This window comes from Coregonus clupeaformis, chromosome 3 (assembly GCF_020615455.1).
Source record: "Coregonus clupeaformis isolate EN_2021a chromosome 3, ASM2061545v1, whole genome shotgun sequence".
NCBI classification, from domain to species: Eukaryota; Metazoa; Chordata; class Actinopteri; order Salmoniformes; family Salmonidae; genus Coregonus; species Coregonus clupeaformis.
The window spans coordinates 14,998,207-15,021,894 of record NC_059194.1 but is presented as its reverse complement, the minus strand read 5'-3'; the positions used below and the strand labels follow the sequence as shown (position 1 = coordinate 15,021,894).

General features: G+C 41.2%; 1 protein-coding gene across 1 annotated transcript in view; it reads left to right on the top strand.

Annotated features, from left to right (window-relative positions):
* The first annotated feature begins 5,818 nt into the window (after positions 1 to 5,818).
* Positions 5,819 to 23,688, top strand: part of gfra4b (GDNF family receptor alpha 4b) — a 47,409-nt gene continuing 29,539 nt past the window's right edge. Inside the window, exon 1 of the mRNA XM_041849998.1 lies at positions 5,819 to 6,307. Coding sequence (XP_041705932.1) covers positions 6,265 to 6,307 — 43 coding nt within the window. The 5' untranslated portion in view covers positions 5,819 to 6,264. The remainder of the gene's footprint in view (positions 6,308 to 23,688) is intronic.

Below are 23,688 nucleotides of genomic sequence, written 5' to 3'. Positions count from 1 at the left end.
TCTGTATGTTATACAATGCATGAAGCAATATGCTATATACTGTATATTTTGAAGCCTCGGGCAGTTTTAGGTATTTGTGCCACTGGTAAGCTTTGAAAGGCACTCCTGGTGAACACACACAACTGAATAGCATTTTCATGACACCATTACAATGACAGGGCTCATTATGGAATGCAAATGTATTTTTCTACTTAAGATGAAGAAGACCGTCATTTCAAAGATTTCAAACAAATCAAGAGCCTATTAAAGACACAGCGATCTGAAAACAAAGGGCAAATTACTTGAGATGTTCTGGGGAGTACTAATGTCTGTGAGGATGACAACTTCAAAGAGTTTGAGATAGCACACATATGAAGATCGTGTGAAAATATGCCTCTGAACATGAGATGGGTGAGGGGAAGTGTGTGTGTGTGTGTGTGTGTGTGTGTGTATGTGTATGTGTGTGTGTGTGTGTGTGTGTGTGAGTGAGTGAGTGAGATAGAAAAAGAGACAGAGAAAAACCTCCACCGGATGATTAGAAAAACAGATAGCTTGTATAGGGTAATTGGTTTCAATTTCACTTTAGACTCCTTAAAATAACACCAGGGCTGGGATGTTTGCTTCAATAACACCAGGGCCAGACTGTTTACTTTACTAACACCAGGGCCAGACTGTTTGCTTTACTAACACAAGGGCCAGACTGTTTGCTTCACTAACACCAGGGACGGGCTGTTTGCTTTACTAACACCAGGGCCAGACTGTTTGCTTCACTAACACCAGGGCCAGACTGTTTGCTTTGCTAACACCAGGGCCAGACTGTTTGCTTTACTAACACCAGGGCCAGACTGTTTGGTTTACTAACACCAGGGCCAGACTGTTTGCTTTACTAACACCAGGGCCAGATTGTTTGCTTCACTAACACCAGGGACGGGCTGTTTGCTTTACTAACACCAGGGCCGGACTGTTTGCTTTGCTAACACCAGGGCCAGGCTGTTTGCTTTGCTAACACCAGGGCCAGACTGTTTGCTTTACTAACACCAGGGCCAGACTGTTTGCTTTGCTAACACCAGGGCCGGGATGTTTGCTTTACTAACACCAGGGCCAGACTGTTTGCTTTACTAACACCAGGGCCAGACTGTTTGCTTTACTAACACCAGGGCCAGGCTGTTTGCTTTTTAACCAAAGATGTCCAATACATATATATATATTTGCGAGAAAAAAAAACATATGGGGGATTGGAAGTGATGCAGACAATTACATTGATGGAAGATATCTGCAATATTAAAGCTGATCTACCCCCCCAATTTTTTTTTATAAATAAATATGTCCAATACAGCAGTTCTCTTTGCGACCTTTGCCCTCACAAGGTTTTGCCTTCTAATTTAGTTAATTGTGCATTTCGAAGGGGTGAAACACCACCATTATGGACACAGCCAATGAACTCTGTCCCAGGTCAGGTAAAATCATCCCACACGGACCAAGATTTGGCTGCAATTTAGATTTCTTAAAACAACCCAATGTCTCTGTTTTGATCATGAAACAGAAATTATATGAATCCATTCATATGAGGATATCGAAGTCACACACACACACACACACACACACACACACATATCAAACAGATTATGTTATGGATCTGAAAACGCAGAGCTGTTGATCCTGGTGCCATCTGATTATTTTTGGCCACCAGGAGTGTCTGGAAGATCGGTGATAGATGTTCCTGGCTCACCTCTTCACCCCACTAAAGAAGCCCAGAGACAGTGAGGGCCCCTGCTGCACAAGGACTTTATTAATCTAACATCTGATACTGCCAGGGAAACCTGATCTTTTTGCTATTTTCCTGAGTTTCTACTAATCTCTCATTAAACAGGCGATAGTGGCTGAAACCCGAGGTGCCATCAGAACAAAGGGAGCAGCATTAAAGAAGCCCCATACGGAAAAGATGAAATGCTGAGCTACTGTATGATACAGAGCTCTTATGTTTATATTATGCTCATCATAAGACGGGACGGGAAGGGGAGACTTTGTCGCCTTAAAGTAGCAAGGAGGCAAAGGAGAGTCTAGCACCTCACAGGTTGTGCTGTGGCTGCATGACGGTGGCAAAATTAATGTGCTTCCTGTTGCAGTACAAATTGAATGTTTTTATCAACACCTACTGCTTGATTAATCCAGTGGTGTCTTTCCCCCTGTTCTTTCTCTCTGTGTGTGTGTGTGTGTGTGGGTGTGTGTGTGTGTGTGTGTGTGTGTGTGTGTGTGTGTGTGTGTGTGTGTGTGTGTGTGTGTGTGTGTGTGTGTGTGTGTGTGTGTGTGTGTGTGTGTGTGTGTGTGTGTGTGTGTGTGTGTGTGTGTGTGTGTGTGTGTGTGTGTGTGTGTGTGTGTGTGTGTGTGTGTGTGTGTGTGTGAGAGAGAGATTGTGTCTGGCCCAAAATAGGTTTAAAGACAGAGCTAGGCATCCACAGTGCTGTAACCTAACCCTCCCACACAGTAGGCATGAGACCCACCATCTGTTGTTGTGAGAGGATACAGAGTCACTGTGTGTGTGAATGCCCACCATGAAATCTCACTGCATTTGAACAATGTTCTGTTTGAGAGCAGCTGTGAAAAACCCCCTCTCCATTTTGTGGCTTCATCCGCCCCAAACCTCTCCTGATAGTAAGCAAATATCAAAATCCTTCATTTGCCAGATGGAAGGGAGCATCTCTATAACCTTTAAAAGGTGTTCCTATTCACACAGGGGGGAAACTATATAACTAACTTGCAGACTGGTAATCCCAGTAGTAATGTATTTCACATATTCGAGAAATAGACACTGCCATTTCCTATGTATGTTGTTGTTTCAAGTATCAGCCAATCAGCCATATCCTTGCTGAGTTGTTAGGCACACACAAAAAGAGGAAAATCTATCCCACAGTTCATGCAGAACAAGCACCACTGTGTGTGCAATGGAGCCTTGCCATGACATCACTGTCCTGGGACTTATACGTATGGCAGACCTTTGAAACGAGCCAAATTAATGTTTGGGGTGTAGTGTGAAGTGCTGAAACTCTCACTCTCTAAAATAATCACTACGACTACCTCTGGCTATACCTCTCAACATTATTGGTCTACTTGAAAATAAGAGAAAAACTATTGGATAAAACGTTGAGTTTAAAAGCCTGAGAACAGAATATCCTAGTGGGAAATCTCGACTGGGGGAAATATTGGGAAAACCCGGCAGCACTTTGATTTATCATACTAACATCAAAACCGAATGTAGGTCTAAATTCGGCAGTAAAAGTAGCCATTAAATGTGTCCAACAAACATTTTACAGAGCAGCAGCGCCCACTTCACCATCCATCTACCTCTATACCGCATTGACATAGAAATGATCTCAGATACAGTAGTAATCCCTCATTATGAAATGTCCACACCACTTCGGCTCCGAACGATAGGAAATCAGTGTATCCTCGCCGGCGGCTAGAAAGTGATACCTGTCCATCTCCTTTGGCTTCAAAGCTGACCCACCATCCCTTCTGAAAGCTAAGCAGTCCAGAGGACTGAGAAGAGCTTGGATTAATTGAGAACCCGGGAGAGTAAAGCCCTTCAGATGGAGAGGGTATGTATTATGAGGAGGGCTTGCCTTGACAAAGCATTCATCTCCTCAATGGTTTCCTTAGGAGTATCCTCAGTGGAGGTGGTTCAGGTCAGATCGGGTTAGGTCACGCTTTCTCTAATGTTCTAGGTGCCCTCAGCACCTAGAACGTCCCTCAGAGAATGTCGGGTAGACCTCAAGGCTTAAGACTCCTTTTTTAAGCTCCCTTTCCCTCAGAGAGAGCTTTCTGCTTTTCTTGCAACATTTAGTGTCGATTTGAATAACAAATTCAAAATGCACAGTGCAAATATGTGATTTACCGAAAAATCCCCAAAGCACTTTGTGTCTGTACATTTTTTTTTTAACAAACATGGTTAGAGCTCATTTCCCCCCTAGAATAAGCAGTACTCACTTTCCAACTGAGATGGTAATGTTGTATTGTTTCAAATGCTTATTAGGAAGTGAACTAGTACAGGACAAACATAAAGTGTACTAGGTTGTTGTACAGTACAATTTGTGATTCCTCTGGCGGGGCTGCCTGCATGTCTATAAAAAATAAAATAATGAAATGGACAGCACTCCAAAATATAATCTTCAGTAATTCATTTATTGCCCTGCATGGATGCATTTGGGACTCCAATTTCAGCACTCAAAATGAAATAGGCCATCATTATAATTCCCCCCCATTATCATCCATGTCTGTATGGTAAAAATGGAACCCAAATGGATTGTTATTGCTGTACAGTCAAATATTGTTGAGGAAAAACATGAATGACAATCAACGAGACACCAAGTAGCTACAACTGTTCTCCAGTGGTCTCCCTTCAGTCTTTAGCAAACAGCAGGATGATCCTCCTGGACCTGTGTGCACTACAGCCATCAGCCATCAGCCACTGAGGAAATGCTTCCTTTGAAATCAATGAAAGATGCTATACTGTCCATGTTGCGTCGCATCCAATGGCAGTGATCCTCCTGGACCTGTGGGCAGCCTTACACCATGATCCAACATGGTTGACCGACCGGTGGTTATCTGCCCCCTGCCAGCTCTGTTTGGATGGATCATCTGGAAACTCCATTGGCTGCTGTCACCATTTTGGAGCTGAGCCAAAAGGTGGATCAATAAAGCCCAAATACACTTCCTGGAGGACTGCGGTCATTGAATTAGGGGCTGGGCCATAAACTTCACACATGTCATGAAATAATAATTGTCCAAATTGAAGACCATGATTATTTGAACATTTGAATCAAGTGTGCAATCAAATGCAGCTCCCAGCACCTGAGTTTCCCAGCCCTGCTCTCTAGATAGAAGATGCTGTGAGTCTCTGATACATTAAAGATGGTCTTGAAACAATAGTCAAGTCACATGATATTTTAGATATTCTGCAGTGCAGAACACCCATCAACCCAACCAACCCTTTCCCAGAGCCTTTACCCTCCCTCCTCCCTCCCCAGTCATTGTTACTCTTAACAACAAAGTCATAATCCCGGTCTTGCGTGTTTCTCACAAAACAACCCACAAATGGACCAGCTGTCATGGAATCTGGTAGTCTCCTCCCAGATAGCACACAACAAGAGCCAAGAATGGGAAAAAACGAACACTGAGAAAAGTGTTCTATAAACATATATAAATAATAAACAGATACTGAAGCAGACAGGGGCAAATTATTATCTTAGTGCCTAAACAAAATATTATTTCCCCCCAGGAGCTTATCTGTCTGTCCTATTATAGATTTTATGTTAATTGTATCCATCCAAAACGTGGTTTTGTTTTAGCACCCGTTTTTATTCCTCATTTATTTTCCTTCTTGCATTTTTTATCATTCTGTCACAGTGTAATTTCAAGCTTTATTGTGTGTAGGCATATTTACCATTGTCTTAAATCTGAATAAGCAATGCTAGCCTTGCCAGTTGCCACACAAAGTTGGGATAATACAAAATTAAAACATATTTAAATTCAACACCACTCCTAAAGTGCAGGGACATTTGTATGTATCATGTTGAATTCAGTCAGACCATCTATTCTGGTGTTGTTCATCCATCATTGTTAGTCAGTTTCACTTAATTGGTAGGTATATCTTATTTTCCAATCGGGACTGAGAAAGATTGGGAAACAAATAGGACAATATAACTTGACCTACATGACTGTAGACTTGTAGAGGCGATATTATGCTGCGTGATTTTTTACTCGAACGTTGCATGTCATGTGTCACTGTCCCTTCCACTCTACGTAACCCGCTGTGCCCCCCATCCTCTCCCATTCCCTCATGCTCACCTACGTCGCTCTCAGCAGTTCGTCCATCCGAGCCACTCTCTCTCCCACTTACCAACAGAAAATACGTTCGAAGAGGACTCGCTTTCGGCGGAGAAAGAACAGCGGCAGGCAACCACAAACTCTCACACACCTGATCCTAGATGTAGCCTAGATAACTTCTCAGGGTTTATAACACGTTTTACATGTTCGTTTTACATAACGATTACGCCCGTATTTTTTTGTTATTTATGTCCATGACATTTGATTAATCCATCCACTTTTCGGGAAACTTATGGAATTCTGAAAAATTTAGTGAACAAGGAGTTATCTTGGTTATCAATCCCTTTGTAACAATTCAGTCCACTTGTACAGGAGGATGTATTTCAGTGTAATTTCAAAGGTGTAGGTGTAGTGGTGCGTATCTTGGAATTATTTAAACAGAATTTTACATCGGAAATCAAAATGGATCTTTGGGGAGTTTACCTATTTCATCTCGTCTTCTTCGGTAAGTAAACAGGCGTTTATTATTTTCTACCTGTACTGCCCTAAGAGATATTGCAATGAATGAATATTGATGGACACGTTGCTTTGATAAAGATTTCATGGGATACAGAAACCAAGGAGATTTTCAGTTTTGCAACCTGTTCGCAATATGCAGCAAACCCGCAGATTTGGATAACTCTTTCAGTTGAGTAAAAGGCTACTAAAGTAAATTTAGGCAAATCAAGTATGCTTCTATTTTCTATCACTGACCTATGTATATTTCAATTTTAAAAAAATGGTCCACTAGCACAGTAATACATTTCGGTGGAAGTTGATTTATTGGTAGAAATTATGAGGTGTGATTTAGTTGTTGGCGCGCAATAATGTAGCCTACATTTTAGTTGTCGGATATTATGTTTACGACATTTGGAGATTCTGTGATTACTTCCTTGCAATGTATGCCACATTGAATCTCAATATGAGGTCGAAATTAAGTGACTGACTAGCACTTCATAAGTGTTCTATGGTATTCTGATAATGAATATGGCACAATAATCCGCATACACCATTATGACGGGATAATTTCAACATGTAGGCTATTGTAGGAAATCATTTTAATTTCAACATGTAGGCAATTGTAGGAAGTCATTTAAATTGTGTGTGTGTGTGTGTGCGCGCGCGCGCGTGTGTAAATCAACTACTCTCTGACGTTAGGCTACAACCTAGCCCAAAGGCCGGCAGATGATGATAATGAGTCGTTTCATTTTACCATCCAAACAGGGCCAGATTAAGAAATCGCCCGACCACAACCCCTGTAAACAAATCTATGCACCAAGATGCAATTCGATGCATAGTAAATGTACTGTTGAAGAAAAAGCCACTTTATAATAAAGCCATAATAAACATCTGCCTTTTAAAAAACACATTTCATGCAATTCTACCTAATTTACATGACAGAACACATTAGCTGAATGTTCTTTAATACCACCACTTGATTTAATGGCGAGAAGGCTGGAAAAAACGGGGAAAATATGCACACTTTTTTTATGAAACACCATTTTCCACAACCATACAAGAGTGGCTAATGCTACTTCCTGATTTTGTGCCCCGCTTTCAGCCAGAGGTAAACAACAGACTGCTGCAACGTGATTTGCTGAACACGATATGCAACATCAGGGGCTATCATTCCTAGACATTAGCCACTCTGGCATAAAGAAATTATGCATATTTTCCCAGTTTTATTCAGCATTCTCGCCATTCAATCGAGTTAAGGAGGCAATCAAAGCCTTTGCAGCCTGAGTGGAGAATGTTTAATGTAGGAACCGGTCCACGGGGATACGAGTGTATAGGCAATGCCTTTGGATGGTAAAATGAAATTACTCAATATCGCTATCTTCCGGCCTTTGGGGTAGCTACAACCCCTATACATTGATGAAGAACCCTATGACAGCACTTTGCATAAAGCCAACAGGTATAATGCTTTATGAGTTGTTATATGCATGTATGAGCCTTTACGATGTGTTTATTATAAGGCATATAATATGAAATGTCTAGTTTCCAAATGTCTCTCTATGTTGCACATTTACAGCAGACAGGTATACTGCTTTGTTAGACTTGTTGTTAGCATGTATGAACACTTTCAAGGAAGTAAAAAGAATCTTGAATGATCCTGACTAAATAGGCATAGGCCTAACAGCCATATCATTATCGTTATTTTCTACTGACTCAAAAGGGCTGTTAGGCCATGATAACGACAAAACTAACAAAGCATTATACCTGTCTGCTGTAAGTTAACAGTTTACTTAACGTAGTTTGATGTAATACACTATGCTGCCTTTCCCCTAAGGAAAGGTTGTAGAACATTAATGAATTCATGAAACAAAGCAATCAGAGTATTGTCCAATCTAGCTGTAGCATTCATAGGACTCTAGTGGATATCATTCTATCTAATCCTACTTGGGCATAGATTTACTCAATTTAACAAGATACATCACATTTTCCTTCACTTTATGAGTGGTGCTGGTCAAACCTTCACAATTTACCGGTAACCTCATTTACTGCCACTGCATTGAACTGCTCTACTGATCATTTGACTGAACAGTACAGAAACGGTGACACATTCCCCCATATTAATCATTTCAACCAATTTCACAGCGGTACCTGGGTGGCTTCGTAATCGTTGCTGAATGACATGTGATTGGATGAAGTCGCTATCGATTTTTTGCCTCTGATGCGTGCAAGTGAGAAAGGAGAGTCTCAAGTTGTAAGCTATCAATGTCTATTAGTCAAGAGAACACTGACATGTTAATCCTGACCTTGTTGCAAGGCGGGGGTAATATCATTATGGTTATTGACATGGCCATGACACCAGAGTTGATCATTCCCATCTCAACTGGGACCTGGCATTCCCAGCTCATCAACAGCTGGCTAACAGGAGAACAGACATTTGCACTAAAGCCTGCCTCAGTATTGATATTCTCTTCAGCAACTCCAGGACTGTCTTCATTAGAGACATGAAGGGGTTGGAGGTGGGGAATTCTGAAAGGAAATGAATACAGTTATGCATTGAGAATCATAACATGGTATGATTCATGTCTATGCAATTGGCATAAGGTGAAGAAGAGGTCTGTTTAAGCCAATTGGATGGTTTGGCATTTTCTTCTCTGAAAACGTAAGGTCAATGGTCTTAAAAACCTTGAAACTAACCACATCATGTAATTATGCACAATCGATAGTTAGTTCCTTTGGGTTAGTGTATACCAGCCTTTGAATTTGATTTTGAATTCAGGGTAAGGTAGCTAGAACTGATGAAGATAACAGATGGATCTTGCCAGTATGCATCCATAACTGTAGATTTATCTCAACAGAAGCATAATGGTGCAATTTTCCAGCTTAAGTATTCAATCACTGTCTTTTGTTCTCACATTAACTTGCAGTATTTTAGGTGTTTTGTATTTACATTGGTAAATTCAGTGTTGTTGAGCCACTTGTCCTAACTAATGAGCACAGGCAACAATTCAATCCATCAGAACAACGAAGGCAAAGTGTACATAGATCACCTTTTCTGTAGATGACATTATGCATTTATGTGGCCTACTGACGAGGCAGCAGTGTGGTTGAGAAGACTGGGGTTTAACTCACATAACCATGTCAAACAACAGTATATAGATAGAACAGCCTATTTGATCAAATTGCTCCCTTTGCACATCGCTAACACTGGGGATTCATAATGATGTCAATTTCCAATAATTCAATAAAAGAGCACATACTGTACTAAAGGAAACACTAGGTCTTGGATGGAAACAGTGACCATCTGTAAGAAATAGGCCTACAGATATTACCATCGTTCCATTTCCATGGAGAGCATTGTTAAATATAGAAGAATATCCTACAGCTGAAATGTTCTCAGTTTACCATGCACCGATATACACTGAGTGTACAAGACATTAGGTATACCTGCTCTTTCCATGACAGACTGACCAGGTGAAAGCTATGATCCCTTATTGATGTCACTTGTTAAATCTACTTCATTCAATCAGTGTAGATGAAGGGGAGGAGACAGGTTAAAGAAGGATTTTTAATTGAGACATGGATTGTGTATGTGTGCCATTCAGAGGGTGAATGGGCAAGACAAAATATTTAAGTGCCTTTGAACGGGGTATGATAGTAGGTGCCAGGCGCACCGGTTTGAGTGTGTCAAGAACTGCAACGCTGCTGGGTTTATCACGCTCAACAGTTTCCCGTGTGTATCAAGAATGGTCCACCACCCAAAGGACATCCAGCCAACTTGACACAACTGTGGGAAGCATTGGAGTCAACATGGGCCAGAATCCCTGTGGAACGCTTTCGACACCTTGTAGAGTCCATATCCCGATGAATTGAGGCTGTTATGAGGGCAAAAGGGGGTGCAAATCAATATTAGGAAGACATTCCTAATGTTATGTACACTCAGTGCCTTCAGAAAGTATTCACACCTCTAGACTTTTTCCATATTTTGTTGTGTTACAAAGTGGGATTAAAATAGATTAAATTGTAATTTTTTTTACACATAATACTTTGCAATGTCAAAGTGGAAGATTTTTTATTTTTTATTTATAGAAAATAAAACACTTGATTAGAGAAGTTTTTTACCCCTTGAGTCAATACATGTTAGAATCACCTTTGGCAGCGATTACAGCTGTGAGTCTTTCTGGGTATGTCTCTAAGAGCTTTGCACACCTGGATTGTACAATATTTGCCCATGATTCTTCAAAAGATGTGTCAAGCTCTGTCAAGTTGGTTGATGATCATTGCTAGACAGCCATTTTGAAGTCTTGCCATATATTTTCAAGCTGATTTAAGTCAAAACTGTAACTAGGCCACTCGGGAACATTCAATGTAGTCTTGGTAAGCAACTCCAGTGTATATTTGGCCTTTTGTTTTAGGTTATTGTTCTGCTGAAAGGTGAATTTGTCTCTGAACCAGGTTTTCCTCCAGGATTTTGCTCTATTCCGTTTCTTAGACTCCCTAGTCCTTGCCGATGACAAGCATACCCATAACATGATGCAGCCACCAACATTCTTGAAAATATGAAGAGTGGTACTCAGTGATGTGTTCTGTTGGATTTGCCCCAAACATAACGTTTTATATTTAAGACAAAGAGTTAATTGCTTTTCCACATTTTTCGCAGTATTACTTGCATTACATATTTTGGAATATTTTTATTCTGTACAGGCTTCCTTCTTTTCACTCTGTCAATTAGGTTAGTATTGTGGAGTAACTACAATGTTGTTGATACATGCTCAGTTTTCTCCTATCACAGCCATTAAACTCAGTAACTGTTTTAAAGTCACCATTGGCCTCTGAGTTAGGAAGGACGCCTGTATCTTTGTAGTGACTGGGTGTATTGATACACCATCCAAAATGTCAAATTAATAACTGCACCATGCTCAAAGGGATATTCAATGTCAGGTGCCCTTCTTTGCGAACCATACGAAAACCTCCCTGGTCTTTGTGGTTGTGTGCTTGAAATTCATTGCTCGATTTAGGGACCTTACAATTATCTGTATGTGTGGGGTACAGAGAGTTGTTAAACACTATTATTGCACACAAGTTGAGTCAATGCAACTTATTATATTACTTGTTAAGCACATTTTTACTCCTGAACTTATTTAGGCTTGCCATAATAAAAGGGTTAAATACTTATTGACTCAAGACATTTCAGATTTTAATTTCTAATTAATTTGTAAACATTTCTAAAAACATCATTCCACTTTGACATTATGAGGTATTGTGTGTAGATCAGTGACAGAAAATATGAATTTAATCAATTTGAAATTCAGGCTGTAACACAACAAAATGTGGAAAAAGTCAAGTGGTGTGAATACTTTCTGATGGCACTGTATGTGTGTGTGTGTATATATATATATATATATAATATCGAAATACTGAATCTTAGGTTGCTGTAAACCTCAGTGATTACGCATTAAGACGAGCTGGTTTTGTGAAACTACAGTACTATCTCTACCTCTTTGGGATTGAGAGAGATGTAGACCAAGAGGGATGATGATCTTCCGTCCAGGGCCCAGGGTCTCCAAGAAGACATTAATCTAACAGGAAGGCCAGATACTGCATTCAGATGAGTTGGAGCTCAGTGTGAATAACCACCTTGTCCACCCCAATGAGAAAGGAGAATAATTTGAAAAGCCAGAAGAGACTGTCCAAGCATTGATCGTATCTGCATGATGAATGTGCACAAGGGTTGCCTTTGACAGATCCATACGGGGGCCAAAACGATACGGGATTAAATACGTTTGTGCAATGCAATGTTCCCTTTTTGGTTTTTCTATTTATTCGCCCACCATGTTAACTTAGAGATACCATCAATGGTACATCAGTCAGATCACAACCATTTCATCTCAACAAGCCTAGTCCAACTATAGCGAGCAAGGTGATCGCATTGAATATTAATGGTTCATATTGAATGGGTAAGAAATTATCTCTGGTGGCATTGAGACTAGGAACCATTTCAATTTGAAAATGATTGACAACTACTCCACAGCAGGAGTGAGAGTTCTGAATTGGTAGGGATTAATATAATGGCTGAAAATTAGCTTTAAAGCTATCAAACCTATGACATTTCGGATTTAGAAAAATACAACAGGCACTAATCACGGATAAATGAGCACTTTTACAGTGTGTAATATTCACACCCGATTCTGTCTGCATTTCAATATGAGTCAGACAAATCGAAATGCAGACAGAATCGCTTCTAATGGAGTCAATGGGTTCCTCACTATTCTAATGGGGTCAATGGGTTCCTCACTATTCTAATGGAGTCAATGGGTTCCTCACTATTCTAATGGAGTCAATGGGTTCCTCACTATTCTAATGGAGTCAATGGGTTCCTCACTATTCTAATGTAGTCAATGGGTTCCTCACTATTCTAATGGGGTCAATGGGTTCCTCACTATTCTAATGGGGTCAATTGGTTCCTCACTATTCTAATGGGGTCAATGGGTTCCTCACTATTCTAATGGAGTCAATGGGTTCCTCACTATTCTAATGGAGTCAATGGGTTCCTCACTATTCTAATGGGGTCAATGGGTTCCTCACTATTCTATCATATAGGTAATTTGAGGTTTAAAGGTTTTGACATTGTGGGACATGACCTGTGTCTTTAATGGTGAGAGATAAGCCATCCCCAAGCATGCTATCACCAAGGATATTGGCTGTGCTCTTGTAAGGGATTTGTCACGAATCTCATTTGAGGCAGGTATTACCCATGATGAGCATATAGCAGATGCACACGGCTTTCTCATGTGGGAGAAATGGCCAAGTCATTACAATCACATCAGATGCTCATATGTATCATTGTTGATGATAAAAAACTGTTATTGTTTTCTTCATAATAAGACTTGTCCTCAGGAGTAAGTGTGACCCTTTGTCCTTGGGAGGTAGAACTATAGAAAATAAATCACAGAAAACTGCAACTGATCTTCACATTATAAAGAAATATTAGGAAGCAATCAATTTCAATATTTGCTTATAATGCCTATAATAACTAATATAATATTATTACATTATTGTCACAAGCGTCGCATCATAAAATAATGTGATTTTGATGCCTTTGAGTAGGTCACATGAACAGATTTCATTCAAATCTTGTTTTTATACAGTAGTGGAAACAATTTCCTCCTCAGACTTGTATCATTTCAGTTAAGTAGCGTTGCCATTTCATCCCCTGAGTAAAAATAAAATAATCAAAAAGACACATACTGTAGCATCCATCTTGTTATTCTTCCAGACCCAGTCATTAGTGTTTGAGATGTGATCATCATGATGTTCTTCCTGGTAGAACCCGACGTTAAAAGCTACAGAGACAGGATGGCTATTACATGGAGTCAATGGGTTGTTAGCTGCCTCTGTTCCCTTGCTATTGTCTGGGCCTTATAGATGCTTTAAACCCTATTGTCTGGGCCTTATAGATGCTTTAAACCCTATTGTCTGGGCCTTATAGATGCTTTAAACCCTATTGTATTGGCCTTATAGATGCTTTAAACCCTATTGTCTGGGCCTTATAGATGCTTTAAACCTTGCTTTTGAGCCCAGAACTTTTCCATTCATCTAGTGTCAATCAGTTTGATGGCTTTGACCTTTCCTCCTGACATTATTCAATACTCCACATAATCATCTACCTACAATATTAAACCCTTCTAGCTCCAGACAGCACATAATGTAAGGAGTTAGGAGCTAGTCACAGTTGAAGAACTCCTAAGGTCCTTAGCTCAGGATTCATCTTTGTGGTCATTTGGAAATGACTGTTGATCCCGGAGCTAAAAATGCGAAGTTGAACTGAAACGGGACTTGTTAAAAGTACGGCTCTTGGTAGGGCTAAAAGCTGTTGCCCCCCCCTCACCAGGCCAGTTAAGAAATTCAGGAGATGGCTCTGGGGTTATAGACATACAGTGGCCTCCAAGGGCCAAACAGAGCCTCATTAGTTCGGAGTCTGTCAGCGGTTATCCAGAGAGAAAGCCTGTTCCAGACAGGTAGACACAGCTCCTTTGTGACACAACTTCAAATGGAGGGCTAAAGCTTGGCTACCAAATAGCTACCCAGTCTCCCACTGTGTTTCTGGGACAGAGCTATATTGGGATGATTGACTGAAGTTTTATTTAGGTAGATAGGTTTGTTGGAAAGAGAATGGACTACAATGGTCCAAGGACTTATATTTCAAAGTTCCTGTAGTAAAGCTGTGAATTTTATATTTAGATATGCTCAGATTGTACCTAATGCAGACAATATGGGCTTTGAGTGAGAATGAGTATGTTTGCCTAACATTCCATCTGTGATTAAGAGGGAATGTGAGGAAGTGTTTCAAGGAAGACTGACTCCCCCTCAGATGCGATATCAGCAGCCGGTTTACCTGCGTCAATCGGAAACAGAGCTGCGGACCTGTGGTCCACTATGGTTTCGTAAGATCCTCAGATAAATAATTTATTTAATGAAATGTCAGACTTGAAATTGCAGACGGTTACTGGTTTGAAAAAGTTGAGATTGGAGGTGGAAACCATGGACCTCTTTCTGTTCCTGCTGGGATAAATTTGTACTATTCTGATAACTTTCATCATAGTGTTGTTTTAATGGAGTTATTTTGGTTTCACGGTCCTTTCAACTTCTCTTGCATCAGTAAACATGAGAGGTACTGTGTACAGTTGGTATCTTTAGAATTAAGTGTTTGTGTTCAGCAGGTATCCCTCTCATCTTTACTACCAGAAAATCAAAAAACGATTTATGACAGTATTCATCCTTTCTTCATCCCTTTTTAATCCCTGCAGTTTTGGAGATGTAAGCCAAAGAAACTGAGGAAAACAGGAGGAAGAGTACACAAAATACATCATTGAAAAACGGGAGTGAGCTCTAAGAAGACGTCGCTGGCAAAGCCGTGATGGATGCAGCTGTCTAATTTCATTGTGGTCGCAACACAGCTTTTATGACAGGCAGGATGAATGGGCTCCACTAACTGAACAGGTTTTATATCCATCGCTATGCATGTATTATTTGCTTTATTATTATTTTATTAAACATAAATGTGGCCTCAATCTCCATGGCATGTAATTACTATGGGGCCATTCAAATGATGCCTGCATGCACAGTGAAGTTAATTACACTGCAATTCAGCAACCCAATAAAATCCAGTCTAAGTAGGCACAGCCAGAACTATATAACAGTCTGGCCATGACACCAAATTGTTTTTTGCCTAAATTAATCCGGTGACGTTTATTTTCATGTGGGGCTCTTCAGTTAATCAAATCAATTAAACGAGTCTAGTGGCCTCATTGTGGTTGTTGATATAAAAGTCTGACCTGAAATATTTGTCTCCAAATAATAAATCGTATCAGTACTGTCTGGCCTGTACCAAGAACTCTGAGAGCTTTGATTGACAGCAGCCCAAAGACAGGAAATGGCATAATGGCAACAAGAGACAGACATACCGGTAATCCTTTGACCCCATAGGCCCAACTGTTTTCACTCTGGCCACTCAGTAATTGTAGCCGTTACAAAGCAGAGTCATAGGACACCACTGCCAGCATTGGAAATGCTGTATAACCTTGTAATGCGGAGATGATAGAGGTTGGAGTGGTGCTGCCTGATTTCTCCAGTGTTCCAGGAAAGGAAACAAACCATTACCAAGGCAGTAGACTGGAACCGGCTGGAGGGCACCTGTCTCTGGAAGATTCAGTGGATTTACAACATCTGCTCCATGCAGGAGAGGCTGCCACCTCCGCTCACCGCTACTTGATTCATTATTTCAGACTCAGGGAAGAGGAGGCCAATGGTAATTGCAAATCCTCTTTGCACAGGACAAGTCTTCCCCTTGTTCAACATTGTGATGTGTCCAATTTGGTCTTAGTTTCAAAATTATTATATCGCAGCTATGCTCTTTGTTTTGGTTTGGTGACTGTTTCACAAAGCCATGCAGTGCATTCACAGCATTACTAAAAGCGTGACTGACTCAGACCAGGATTTGAAATTTAAGCACTCTACCAAAGTATTACGGGGGAGAAAGCCCAGATTTCCCACAGACGTCACCAGCAAATGTATCCTCTAGGTGAGCAAAGGCACATGACACAAGCCACCAAGTTCCTTCAGCCACCTCATTATTGGGCATCCTCTGAAATGCTGTCGGGTGGATCTGTAAAAGGCTTCTGCCTCTGCCATAACTCCGTACCCAATCCCACCCCTTCCCTTAGCTTGTTAGGCCCTAATTAATTGGATTGAGAGAATGTCAGTAAGCATTTGACAGGTCTGTGTGAGTGGCGGCTAAGAACATAGGCCCACTACCAGGGATCTGCCCCTGGAGAAGATCACTCTATATTAGGCCCATTGACTCTCTCTCTTTCTCAGAGGCAGGGGATTTAAATCTGATTTTGTGTTAACCAGCCAAATGAAGCAGCACCAACTGTCCTTTGTTTGCTAATGACTTTCAAGACGGGCTTGCGATATAGGTATCAACAATTATGGTCTGGATGACTGGTCATAATGATGGTAATATTAGAGGCCTATTTTTCAGAGCATGAGTTGATGCAGGTACTGTATGCTTTTTTCATGCAAGAACAAAGTTTGTTGATAAAGTTCTACAGATTGTTTCATTTTGCACAAATGTATACTTTAATTGCACCGTACAGTCAGTGCTTCTGATCTTCTCGAAAGATGTGAGGAGGAATGACATTTCACAGATTGTGAGTAAGCCGTGCCTGACCAATCCTATGCTCCATATACAGTGCATGGTATCTATCCATATAAGGCAGTAGCTGAGGAAGTTTGGGAGGCCCTCGCGCCAGCCTGGGTCACCCACTGAGTTAGACTCGATAACATTACCGGTCAGAGCTGTGACATCATGTGGGGAAAAGGCTTCGGCAACCGATCCTTTCATCAGCCTCCCAAAAATGGGCAGTGGAAACTACAAGAGCCTGAGTCTCAGTCCAAGTTTCTGGCAGCTTTGTTATGTCTTTGCGGGGGTTGATCCATTGCCCTGCATTGTAATGAGCCTGCGCCTCATATTCCGGCTCACAGCATCACACTCAGGGAAAAAAGGGAGGGCAGTGCCTGAACCATGTTGGAGGGAGGCAGCAGTGTGGATGAGCCATGTTGGAGGGAGGCAGCAGTGTGGATGAACCATGTTGGAGGGAGGCAGCAGTGTGGATGAACCATGTTGGAGGGAGGCAGCAGTGTGGATGAACCATGTTGGAGGGAGGCAGCAGTGTGGATGAACCATGTTGGAGGGAGGCAGCAGTGTGGATGAACGATGTTGGAGGGAGGCAGCAGTGTAGATGAACCATGTTGGAGGGAGGCAGCAGTGTAGATGAGCCATGTTGGAGGGAGGCAGCAGTGTGGATGAGCCATGTTGGAGGGAGGCAGCAGTGTAGATGAACGATGTTGGAGGGAGGCAGCAGTGTGGATGAACCATGTTGGAGGGAGGCAGCAGTGTAGATGAGCCATGTTGGAGGGAGGCAGCATTGTGGATGAACCATGTTGGAGGGAGGCAGCAGTGTAGATGAGCCATGTTGGAGGGAGGCAGCAGTGTAGATGAGCCATGTTGGAGGGAGGCAGCAGTGTAGATGAACCATGTTGGAGGGAGGCAGCAGTGTAGATGAACCATGTTGGAGGGAGGCAGCAGTGTAGATGAGCCATGTTGGAGGGAGGCAGCAGTGTAGATGAGCCATGTTGGAGGGAGGCAGCAGTGTAGATTAACCATGTTGGAGGGAGGCAGCAGTGTAGATGAGCCATGTTGGAGGGAGGCAGCAGTGTAGATGAGCCATGTTGGAGGGAGGCAGCAGTGTGGATGAGCCATGTTGGAGGGAGGCAGCAGTGTAGATGAGCCATGTTGGAGGGAGGCAGCAGTGTAGATGCGGAAAACCGGCTGCTGCTTGAGATTACCTGCCTCAGTAGTCTTGTACATGCCCTTCGAACCTGAGAATCACCTGTTTGAGGTTAGAGACAACATATGGCAGCACTGTGCGAAACAAAAGGTAATGTTGAAACTGTTGTAGCTTTCTCCCTTTTCTGTAAGGCCATTGGTGAAGCAGCAAACCTTCCACACTGGTGTTCCTGCTACTGAGACAGAGAAAGTTCAGCATTCTTGGTCGATGTGAGAAAACAAACTAACAAGTCCAAAAGTTAAGCATAGCTAGTTAAGAGATGCTTGCTGTTTACCGTCATTTTATGATGCAGGTCTAATAACAGGGAGAAATGTGGCAGGTAAATGTAGGTTGCTGGCTAGCTAGCATTTGCTTAGATTCTTGCTGAGAGCTCTTGCTGTACTTCATTTGATGACTCGCTGTGGGCAGTGTTGGACATTTAATTAATCTTGTCTGTTACAATGATGCAGTCGTTAACGCAAGTGGCAAAACTAAAATAAGTGAAATACGTTACTTGTTTGACCTGCTGTTTCCAAGTTTGGATGGAAAACAACTATATTGGTGAGAGAACATTGAGTTAGCTTGTGACCTACTTAGATAGCTAGCTGCAGAGGTGCACAAAGCAAGCTAACAATAAGTTTTCTCCCAGTTAACAAAATGTGTGTGTTAGTATTGTCTTCTGCGGCAAGTAGCTGCACTATTATCAACTCCAGGCTGTGCAATTAAATACAAATAAAGGGAACCATTTTGGGTTACACTTCAGCAACATTTCGGGGAGCCATATCACACCCGTGTTGTGGTAAATTTAAGCAATAAGGCCCAAGGGGGGTGGTATATTGGCCATTATATCAAGGCTAAGGACTGTTCTTAAGCACGGCGCGAAGCATAGTGCCTGGATACAGACCTTAGCCGTGGTATATTGGCCATATACCACAAAACTCTAGAGGTGCCTTATTGCTATTATAAACTAGTTACCAACATAAATAAACATTAAACAAGTATCCATGGTATATTGTCTGATATTCCACAGCTTTCAGCCAATCAGCATCAAGGACCCAAACTGCCCATTTTATAATTTCATACAACTGCCCAGCTTTCTGTCTTATAGTAAAGGGTTCTAAATCATAGTAAAGGGTTGTAAGTTATAGTAAAGGGTTCAAAATTATAGTAAAACCGGACTGTACTGTGCAGGTCAGAATGTACTGGAGGCTACAGTATGAATACTACATTCTTTTTTCATGTTTTATCCACATGCCCAAGGATAACATTTTAATGATCCCTACCCTGATTGGACAACAATACTTCTACTGATACTTACATCAAGAAGAGTTGAAGGTTTCAAAAGGTTTCACATAGGAATAGGATTATTTGTATGAATTTTAATTGACAATGTACATCATTAAAAAGTATCAAATGAAGAAGGACCATATAAAGGAGCATTATATATACAGATAACTTAGAACCCTCATATACATTCAAGTTTGAATACCCAGAATCCTTGAAAGGCTGCAGAGGCCTCAAATAAATATGAGCTATAGCCTTGACAGCCTCTGTATTCATGGACAAAGAACCCATGCGGGAAAGCAATCTATGTGATTATCATAAAAATGGTAATATAGAGACAAATTAAATGAAACCAACAAACATGTCGGCTGAAGTACAAAATACATGTCGGCTGAAGTACAAAATACATGTCGGCTGTAGTACAAAATACATGTCGGCTGTAGTACAAAATACATGTCGGCTGAAGTACAAAATACATGTCGGCTGTAGTACAAAATACATGTCGGCTGTAGTACAAAATACATGTCGGCTGTAGTACAAAATACATGTCGGCTGTAGTACAAAATACATGTCGGCTGTAGTACAAAATACATGTCGGCTGTAGTACAAAATACAATTTTATAGATTTAATATGAATAGAAGTCCACATTTGCATTGATTTTCTTTGTATATACTTTCCAACCAACTCTTATCTGGTCACTTCAGATGTTGATTATGTCATCATAATGTATGCATCTACACTGATTGTACAAAACATTATGAACACCTGCTTTTTCCATGGCATACACTGACCAGGTGAATCCAGGTGAAAGCTACAGTACATCTAAATGGGACTGACAGGTAAATACTTCTGGTTAGGCTTTAGTGATGTTAACGTTAACATTTCTATCTCTTTCTGTCTCACAAACACACACACACATACACACACACACTAAATCAGAAAAACTGACTAAAACATTAACTAGGCAATTCACCCAGATCACAAAGTGGCGGTGAGGAGTTGAGGTTGTTATGAAACGGCTGTCAGATGCTTCTCTGTTCATTTAACTGTCCTTTTCTGGGCATTCACAAAGCTTTCTGGTTTCATTTTGCCATTCTGGTGCAAACATTATAATTAGTCTGCCACTGGATGATTTTTAAATATTTTATCTTGACCTTTACCGAAACACATTGAAAGCGTTTATCCAACCACTTACGGTATCTGCTTACGGTATCTGCTTACAGTAAAACATACGTTTTTTTAAGCTATAATGTAGATAATGTGAACCGCCTACCATTATATAGCTGAGCTCCAGGTACCATTATATAGCTGAGCTCCAGGTACCATTATATAACTGAGCTCCAGGTACCATTATATAACTGAGCTCCAGGTACCATTATATAACTGAGCTCCAGGTACCATTATATAACTGAGCTCCAGGTACCATTATATAGCTGAGCTCCAGGTACCATTATATAACTGAGCTCCAGGTACCATTATATAACTGAGCTCCAGGTACCATTATATAGCTGAGGTCCAGGTACCATTATATAGCTGAGCTCCAGGTACCATTATATAGCTGAGCTCCAGGTACCATTATATAACTGAGCTCCAGGTACCATTATATAGCTGAGCTCCAGGTACCATTATATAGCTGAGCTCCAGGTACCATTATATAGCTGAGCTCCAGGTACCATTATATAACTGAGCTCCAGGTACCATTATATAGCTGAGCTCCAGGTACCATTATATAACTGAGCTCCAGGTACCATTATATAGCTGAGCTCCAGGTACCATTGTATAGCTGAGCTCCAGGTACCATTATATAACTGAGCTCCAGGTACCATTATATAACTGAGCTCCAGGTACCATTATATAGCTGAGCTCCAGGTACCATTATATAGCTGAGCTCCAGGTACCATTATATAACTGAGCTCCAGGTACCATTATATAACTGAGCTCCAGGTACCATTATATAGCTGAGCTCCAGGTACCATTATATAGCTGAGCTCCAGGTACCATTATATAGCTGAGCTCCAGGTACCATTATATAGCTGAGCTCCAGGTACCATTATATAACTGAGCTCCAGGTACCATTATATAACTGAGCTCCAGGTACCATTGTATAACTGAGCTCCAGGTACCATTGTATAGCTGAGCTCCAGGTACCATTATATAGCTGAGCTCCAGGTACCATTATATAGCTGAGCTCCAGATACCATTATATAGCTGAGCTCCAGGTACCATTATATAACTGGGCTCCAGGTACCATTATATAGCTGAGCTCCAGGTACCATTATATAGCTGAGCTCCAGGTACCATTATATAACTGGGCTCCAGGTACCATTATATAACTGGGCTCCAGGTACCATTATATAGCTGAGCTCCAGGTACCATTATATAGCTGAGCTCCAGGTACCATTATATAACTGAGCTCCAGGTACCATTATATAACTGAGCTCCAGATACCATTATATAGCTGAGCTCCAGGTACCATTATATAACTGAGCTCCAGATACCATTATATAACTGAGCTCCAGGTACCATTATATAGCTGAGCTCCAGGTACCATTATATAGCTGACCTCCAGGTACATGTGAATGCATGGCTGCATAGTTGGATCGATGCTTTGTGTTTACAGCAGACTATAAAGTAACTGTGAGATTAAAATTGAAAATCAATCCATAGCCGGAAGATTGAAAAAACTACCCTCTCCTTTCGTTTTTGCCTGAACGGTTCACTTTCAGAGGCAAAGTTCGATAATTTCAATTCATCATGTATATAATTATGAGAAATGCCAATTATCTTTTTCATATAAAAAAAGGGGAATAATGATATGCGTAGGAAATGATCCTGAAACTAGTTGTTAGCTTTTCAGCCCAACAAAATACAAAATAATGTAATAATTATTTAATTACATAGAGGAACAGTAACTCACCACCTGTCTAAAACCCACGGTGACCAGGTGGCTTCTGTCACATCTCCATGTTATGAATCACTTTAATATTATGCTAATGAGGAGAGGGGAAACTTTGGACTCTATTTTCTCCCTGAGCCGGTTTATGAGTCTGTGTCTCAGCATGATTTTATGTTTAACTCTTTGTGTTACAAAAAAAATCGTCACTCCTGAATGAGATTCATGTTTTCCTCCTTAAATTCTATAATCTATTATCATTCATTCCTTAACTGCACCTTATGATACCGCACCACATGAAATAATCTGTTTGATCAAACAGCCCGATTGACTGACATCCTCTTGGCCGGACTTTAAAGAAGAGTTTAGAATGTCTTGTACAAAAGCTACTCTGACTCAACTTCTCTGACCTCTGATTCCAGCTCGTATTGACAGAGCGAAGTATTTCCTTTTTGATCTTGAAGCTAAAGTTGTATTGGCCCTGCGATCAGTGCTTGACCCTTTCCGTGGGGAGCTCTAATGTAATGAATCACGAGAGACTCCAGAGGCCCCCCGTGATGGATAATCTCTTCCTCTATATACCCTCCACTGGATGACCTCACCCATTGAGGGAGACGTTGTTTCCCCCAGTGAAACTCTCATGCTGTCTAACTGGTCTAACTGTCAATTATCTTTTATTTTTCGCGTCCTGGTGTTGATCCAGTTTGAAATTATACTAAACAAAGTCCCAAGTTGAAGCTCCCTGTGCAGAATATGGTTGTTATATAAGGTTGACGTGGTGTTGTACAGTAACAATGGCTTGTTAGATAGCCAGTGGGGGACATGAGAACAGGAATAAAGCAATGTTGCTATGAGTGAATATTAAGGCCCTGGAATATATCTGAGCTTTCAGACAGAACCAGATCAAACCAGTTTCTACCTTGCCTGACCTCAATTAAAGCTGAGTGTCATCAAGCCTCATAAATGAAGAGTATCGCAATTGTCCCTCTCTCTTTTTTTTACCCCAAACACACAACCTTATGGAAATTACCCTGGTTGCACCTTTTTATCTAAATGGATGTAAGTCAAGGCAATCAACTGAAAAGCCCTCTCTCAAGATTCATGTGAGTGGCCCTCTTGTCGTCGTCGTTCCCCCCGTCACATTAAGCCTGCTGCCGGTTCCATAGCCTGCGGGCCCTTTACCCAGCATGCTCAGGGGACCACATAAGGGTCTCATCAGCAAGAGGTAATGGTGTCTGGCTCCTCCCTCCCACTGCAGCCACAGCTGGAGGCCACGATGGCTCTGTCTGACACATCACCGACCAGAAGGTCATCACTCGTATTGG